Source organism: Patagioenas fasciata, chromosome 9 (assembly GCF_037038585.1).
Source record: "Patagioenas fasciata isolate bPatFas1 chromosome 9, bPatFas1.hap1, whole genome shotgun sequence".
In the NCBI taxonomy this organism is placed as follows: domain Eukaryota; kingdom Metazoa; phylum Chordata; class Aves; order Columbiformes; family Columbidae; genus Patagioenas; species Patagioenas fasciata.
The window spans coordinates 1487079-1494297 of record NC_092528.1 but is presented as its reverse complement, the minus strand read 5'-3'; the positions used below and the strand labels follow the sequence as shown (position 1 = coordinate 1494297).

Sequence of the window (7219 nt, the reverse complement as noted above, 5' to 3'; positions counted from 1 at the left end):
GGGTGTTTGTGCTCAGTCATGGCCCATGAGCTGACCCTGCTCTGCTCCTCTCTCACACTGCCCACACTTGGATGGGCCTCAGGAATCATCCATGAGCCTGGTGGACGCATGAACCTCCTGGAGTGATGGGTATGGATCCAAATAGAGGATTCAAGCAAGTGTGGGACTGGGACATTGAGGTGATTGGTGACCATTGCCAGATGTATGAAAGAAGCTGGATGAGTTGTGAGGAACTCACAGGCATTTGCAGCTCCACAGAAAACCAGAGCCTTGCACTTAAAACAACAGCACAGAAAACCCACCCCAAAACACAAAACACTCACACTGACCATAGGAAAAGACTTGAAAAACACTGGAGAAAAATCTACCAGGTCCCAGGGGTCAGGGCTCAGCCATTCTGGAGATGAACAAGCATCAAGGGCTGACATGGCATCAGAGCCACCTCCACATGGCCCTCACCACCTGTAACCAGTGTCTCCAAGTCTTTCCTTCACCGGTCTCCAGGGACAGGGACCTGCACTGGTTGTTTCCTTCACAGCTGTGTCAGTCATGGCCCTTCATGGGGTCCCAAACACCCTCAGAAACCTGGGGTTTGCTTCTGCCTTTCACTTCATCAGAGGTTTGTTCATTGTTTCAGTAGCTGCAGTTCAGGATCATGGCAGCAGAGGGCTCTTGAACATCGAAAATGCTCTTACAAGCCAAGCCACTGTGCAACATTTTCCTAAAAGCTTCAAGTCTGGTGTGGATGATTAGAGAGCTTTCAGTCCAGGACACCTCAAGAGGAATCACACAGCTCTGGACCAAGAAGTGGGTGTTCCTGGGAATCTCAGGTGCCACAGCACAGTGACAGTTCAGGGAGCTGGTCAAGTGACCCATCTCCTGTTCTGTAATGGCATCTGAGTTTGCTCAGGTCACCCCTGACGTGAGCCCCATCCACTGTTGGGTGTTCTTCAGACTCCTGCCTTCAGGAACAAAGTCCCAGGAGACCTTGGTGGTGAAGATGGAGGCAAAGAAGCCATGGAGAACAGGCAAAGAAGCCATGAAGAACCCCAGTCCTGTCTGATTCTACTCTTATGAAGTTCAGCAGCAGGCCCACAATCACCCTGACTATTCTTTATCTGCAAATGAAGCTATATCAGGTCATCTTCCTGCCCTCAGACTCCACTTCAGGTATCAAGTCCAGCGCAGCTTTGGCATCATCCCCACATCCATGGACAGGGTTTCTAAATTCCTCCTTTGTAGCTTCCCCTGCTTCCACCTCCTGTCTGCTGCCTTTTTGCTCTGGAGCTCCAACAGTTCAAATGGGCAGCCTCACAAGATAAATGCTTCTTTTCACGGGAACTCAGAGAGATCATTCTTGTGCTTGGAGCAGCCTGTCCTGTAAGGCTTCTCAGATTTCCTGAGCTCTTTCACACTTCAGACCTACTTCTATGTCACCACCTCTACTGGCCGCTGTCCCCCGGTATGTGAAGTCTGGAGCCCACCAGGCTGTGCTCTGCTGCTGTCCTTCCTCCCTCCCCTCTGGTGCCTGGGACCCCACTGTGTCCTGGTCACAACAGCAAAGGTGGACACTGATGTTCACATCCCTCACCAGCTCTTCCTCGTGTCCCTGCTCCAGATCCAGGTGAGAATCACCCTTGTTGCCCACCAAGCAGACATGGTAAGAAGTTGGCCCAAGATCCTCTGGACTGTTGGCAGCTGCCACTTACCCTGGTCAGTGAATACCAGTGCAATTACAGTTCCCCATAGGAACCTGCTCATTGACTGGTGACTTCCTCAGGTTACTAACAGAAGATCTTTTCCATTTCTTCTCTATGATCAAGTAGTTTGTAACACACAACACGTTATCACCCAATATTGGGTTTAGATGGAAAACTCTTGGAACTGGGGGTGAGTGTGTCTGTGCTACAGTTGCTGTCTCTCAGAGAAGACAACATCAGAAAGAGAGGATTTCAGCTGCTCCAAGATGAACACACTCCTGCCAAATCTGAGCCTCTCAGTGATGTTGGCAGCACCTCTGGGATATTGTATTTGAGAAAGGGTAAAAAACGCTGCACAACAGCAGGTGGGAGAGAGGAGGGAGGAGATGTGAGAGAAAAGCACTGCAGACACCAAGGTCATATCCCATAGGACCCAAGCAGGTCCCTCAGGAGGCCAGAGCTTGCTCTCCTGAAATCCTGCTCTTGGCCTTGTGATCATCTCCCAGGAGCCTCAGCTCCACTTTCCCATCCCTGACTGTTCCATCCTGACCAACTCTTTCTGGTTTGCAAGTGTGAAGTCCCACAGGGCACCTCACCCCACTGACTCCTCAGTCACCCGTGTCAGGAAGATGTTGTCAATGAGCTCCAACCCCTCCTGGATGGCTGGTACCTTGCAGATATTGGGATATCTTAGGTCAGCCATGAGGACACTGCCCTGGAAACATGAGGCTTCTTTAATTTGTCTGAAGGAGGCCTCATCTAATTCCTCTTCCTGATCAGTGAACCTGTACTTGATGTCCAGTAGCCACAACCCTGCCCATGTTGTTCTGCCCTCTCCTGCTGACTCCGCAACCTTCAGCTGACATTGTCTGTCCCCAGGCAGAGCTCCACACATTCCTGCTGCTCTCCCACATGAAGGGAAACTATCCCTTTGACTCCAGACCGCTGCCATTATGAACACCAGACCCCCAAGCCCCCAGAGTTTCTCTAGGAGGTGGTATTCGTAGTGTCCTGTAACTCCTCATGCTGTTCAGTTGTGAGAGACACCCTTATCAGGATAAACCACCTGTGTACAAACATTAAAAGCTGAGCAAATAGAGCTTCAGTCAAGGGAGAGTCCAGACCTTGAGAAAATCTATGATATGCCCAACAGAAAACTATTCCTTTGTACAAGGAAAAATAAGCTGTGATGTATCAGGGTGGGACAATAACCCCGTCCATCAGGACAGAGAAGGACCCAACATGCTGAGCAGTGACCCTGAGGAGAAGGGCCTGGGCACTCCAAGGTCCCCACACCAGCCCGTGGTGCACGCTCACCATGAACAAGGCAGCTGCACACGGGGCTGCATGAGGAGCAGCGTGGGGACCCAGACACCTGGAGTTCTCATCCCATTCGGTTCAGCACTGCTGTGACCCCACACACACGGGGGTGTGCCAGTGTGCGGCTTCCCAGTCTGGAGAAGCAGGGAGGAACTGGAGAGTGCAGGGCTGTGCCAAGGCAGGTTCAGCACCTTGTGCACATGGTGTGGGATGCTGAGGGACCTGGGCTGCTTTGGCCCAGCAGCGCTGGGGAGGCTGCAGCAGTGCAGGAGTAGCCTGAGAGTGCTTGAAGGGTGGTTTCAGAGGTGGTGGAGGTTTCTTCATAGTGGAAAAGAGCTTGAGAAAGAAATAATGGCCCAAAGTGCAGCTGGGGAGGTCCAGGCTGGACATGAGCAGGAAGGAATGTGACTGGAAGGGCAGTGCTGTGGTGGAGCAGGTCAGCAGAGGGAGTCTGCATCAGCCCAAGGCTTTGTGCTCCAAGGAACAGCTGGGGAGGATGGAGAGATCTCAGCAAAGGAAGGAAGATGGTCAGACAAGAGCAAGGTGGGGCAGCAGGGGGGATGTCTGCAGCCTGCAGGGAAAGAGGTGCAGGGGATGCCACAGACCAGGACAGGCTGTGGTGGAGATGATCAAGGGATGTAAAGAGGCTGAAAGCCCCAACAGACATGAGCTCCTTCTCCCCTTGGCTATGGCTGTTGTCTGCACCTCTGATGCCTGTGAGGAGACACCTTGTCCTTCCAGCACAGGGGCCTCATGGCCTCCTTGTCCCCAGCCAGGAGCCTGGGAGCTGTGGGACCATAGTCCTGCCCTTGGCCTTGCACAGCCCCACATCACACTGTCCAGGAAGGGCCCTGAGCAACGTGGGAGGAACAGGATCTGACTTCCCAGGCTGGGGGTCAGGGCTTGGTTCTTTGGTTAATGAAACACATTGAGGTTTATTCAGCATCAGAACCACCTTTCACTTACTTACCCTTTGTTCTGCTTCAAGTTTTCTGTCCAAACAGACCCTGGGGATGGTTTCTCAGTTGTGTCCCTCAGTGGATTCATTAACATTACAAGAAACTTTGAAGTTTAGGTGTGAGTTTCTCATCCTCAAATTCCTCCAGAGACTGAGGTCCAAAGCCACCAGAGGGGTCATTAAAGCTCCTTGGGCTGCTCCTGTGCTGCTGAGCTGGGCTGGGCTCCTGGGACAGAGGGAGCTCCTGGCAAGCGGCAGCGCTGCAGAGAGACAGCTCTGCCCAGGAGCAGCTCCTCTGCACACGCAGCAGGGCTGAGGGCTCTGCCTGGGGATCTCAGGGAGACGAGCAAGGCAGAGAGAGATTAAAGGTGGTCAGGATTGGGAGGATGACTGAGAGCTCGCTGGAGGAGAAACCTTTGCAGCCCTTGCCATGGTAAGTCTCTGGGTGCAGGGCAATGCAGCTGTAGCTCCTGGAGGCATCTCCTAAAACTGGCACAGGCACAGCTGGTGGGATCTGTAAGGACGGGGATCTTTTTCAGCAACTTCGAAAATCTGAGAAGCAAGTTGTGCACCCAGGGGTGCCCAGGGCTGTCCTGCAGAGCAGGGTCCCTGCACCCCAGGGCTGTGCCGGGGCAGGGACTCTGTCGCCTGCCAGGGTCAGCGCTCAGCCTGCCCGGGGAGATCCCATGGCAGCAGCTGTGGGTGGAAGGAGCAACCCCCGGCAGGGCAGGCAGGGAGCTTGTGAGGTTGAAGGGTGCTGTGTGGGTCAGGGCTGCTCACAGCTCCAGATCAACCCCACAGACACGGCAGAGGGTCCTTCTGAACAAGGACATCAAGACAGCAACAGCTGCAAGGGAAGGAGTCTGTGCTTTCAATTTCCACTCTTGGTTGTCTGGGTGTGCAGTGGGTGATGGGGATTTATTTCTCTCTTTGGAGAAGACACTGAGACCCCAGTTCTTGTTAGGACTTGTCTGAGCTGCTCCTGAGCCCCTGCACACACAGAGCTGCCCCTGGGCAGTGCCAGGAGGTGTGAGCAGGACAAAGCTGAGCACACAGCGGGTGGGACGGGGTCTGTGACACTGACAGGGAGCAGACCCAGGGACAGAGACACAGCTGCAGGCAGCACAGGCATGGACAGGGAAAGGGAGATGGACCAGAAATGCTGGGGAGGCGGGATTCAGTACCCCCCGTGCCATCCCCTGCAGTGCAGAGACGTTGCCCAGTGCAACCCCTGGTGTCCTCTCCTCCCCAGCAGAGCCTCTGCCCCAAAGCCATGGGGTCCAGGTCACGAGTCTCCACCTCAGCAGCTGGACCTCCAGGTGAAGGGTTCCTGGAACGTGGTACACAAAAAAGGTGCTAAAAGTCTTTGCTCTACAGTGTCATTAAGTGAGTGGGAGCAGCACAGTCGGGTAAGGAGGAGGTTCCACAGCATGCCCGTCTGCCTTTCTGTCCTTGCTTTATTTTCTGGTAGCACTACAGTGTCCTTCCCTGTTTCTCCACCTGTCCCTGGAGCTCTTGCTCTCTGGGGTTGGGGTGGGAGTGTGGGTCAGTTGTTGTTCTACCACCAATTCAGTGAATTTTACCTTACAGCTGTGTCCATGGAAACTGCATGCCCAACTGCATTTTAAACTTTGATGAATTGTTTTTCTCAGCTGGTAGAAAGAGAGAATGAGCTGAAACATCCCTCCATCAGGGAGGGGGTTTACCGTGAGAAATAGCATGTTGATTTTCCACTGAGAAGTCTCCTCTAACTCGTCACTGTCTTTTCCTCCTTGCACAGGTCCTCATACCCACAGGCAGCAAATGTCCAACAGCAGCTCCACCACCCAGTTCCTCCTCCTGCCGTTCACAGACACATGGGAGCTGCAGCTCTTGCACTTCTGGCTCTTCCTGGGCATCTACCTGGCTGCCCTCCTGGGCAACGGCCTCATCATCACCACCATAGCCTGGGACCAGCACCTCCACACCCCTATGTACTTCTTCCTGCTCAACCTCTCCCTCCTCGACCTGGGCTCCATCTCTACCATTTTCCCTAAATCCATGGTCAACTCTCTGTGGGATACCAAGGTCATTTCCTATGCAGGATGTGCTGCACAGGTCTTCGTTTTTTGTTTCTTGTTTGCTGCAGAGTATTCTCTGCTCACCATAATGTCCTACGACCGCTACATTGCCATCTGCAAACCCCTGCACTACGGGACTCTCCTGGGCAGCAGAGCTTGTGTCCACATGGCAGCAGCTGCCTGGGCCACTGGGTTTCTCAATGCTCTGCTGCACACGGCCAATACGTTTTCACTGCCCCTGTGCGAGGGCAATGCCCTGGGCCAGTTCTTCTGTGAAATCCCCCAGATCCTCAAGCTCTCCTGCTCACACTCCTACCTCAGGGAACTTGGGCTTATGGCGGTCAGTGTCTGGTTAGGATTTGGGAGTTTTGTGTTCATTGTGGTGTCCTACGTGCAGATCTTCAGGGCCGTGCTGAGGATCCCCTCTGAGCGGGGACGGCACAAAGCCTTTTCCACCTGCCTCCCTCACCTGGCCGTGGTCTCCCTGTTTGTCAGCACTGCCATGTTTGCCTACCTGAAGCCCCCCTCCATCTCCTCCCCATCCCTGGATCTGGTGGTGTCTGTTCTGTACTCAGTGGTGCCTCCAGCAGTGAACCCCCTTGTCTACAGCATGAGGAACCAGGAGCTCAAGGATGCCTTGTGCAAACTCGTATCCTAGTGTGTTCTCAAGCAAGAAACTACCCATCTGGTTCTCCATAGGTGTTTTAATGTAGCTAATTAGAGGTCCAACCTGTCATCTGGATTTTTTGTTGTTATTAGTTGTTTTCTTATTGTGATAATGTTGTCATCCCCTTTCTAATTCACTGTTGGCTTTTCTTTTATAACTGTTGGCTGTGTAAATGAGGAGCCGGGCTCTCCTTATCTCTAAACAAAATAAAGGACTCTTTAGTGACTTGTTTTTCACTATATCCTTCCTGCAAGCCCTTTTTAGAACTGCAGCGATGGTTCCTGTGTTCATGGAAGGAGGGGAAATGCGTCCAATATGGCAGCACTGCCAGGCAGCTCCAGCGCTTGTTCTTCCAGAGCTGTTCTGGTTCCACTCCCACACTCTCCTTCTCATCCCTTGTGTTGGTGCAAGGCCTGAGTGCTCTGGCAGCTTGGTCCCCGTCCTGCTGTGTGTCAGTGCTGTGAGCGCAGGCAGGGACAGGCAATGGGCACTGCTGTGACAGAGCTGGCCTCAC

The 7219-nt window shown here is 53.3% G+C and overlaps 1 protein-coding gene across 1 annotated transcript; it reads left to right on the top strand.

The window, feature by feature from the left end:
* Positions 1-6126: 6126 nt before the first annotated feature.
* LOC139828670 (olfactory receptor 14J1-like) lies at positions 6127-6696 on the top strand. Its single transcript, XM_071812812.1, has one exon. The coding sequence runs from the start codon at positions 6127-6129 to the stop codon at positions 6694-6696; it is 570 nt and encodes a 189-aa protein (XP_071668913.1).
* Positions 6697-7219: the final 523 nt, after the last annotated feature.

Coding starts and splice junctions, on each gene's coding strand:
- LOC139828670 (XM_071812812.1), top strand. CDS start 6,127: ATGTCCTACGACCGCTACATTGCCATCTGCAAACCCCTGCACTACGGG.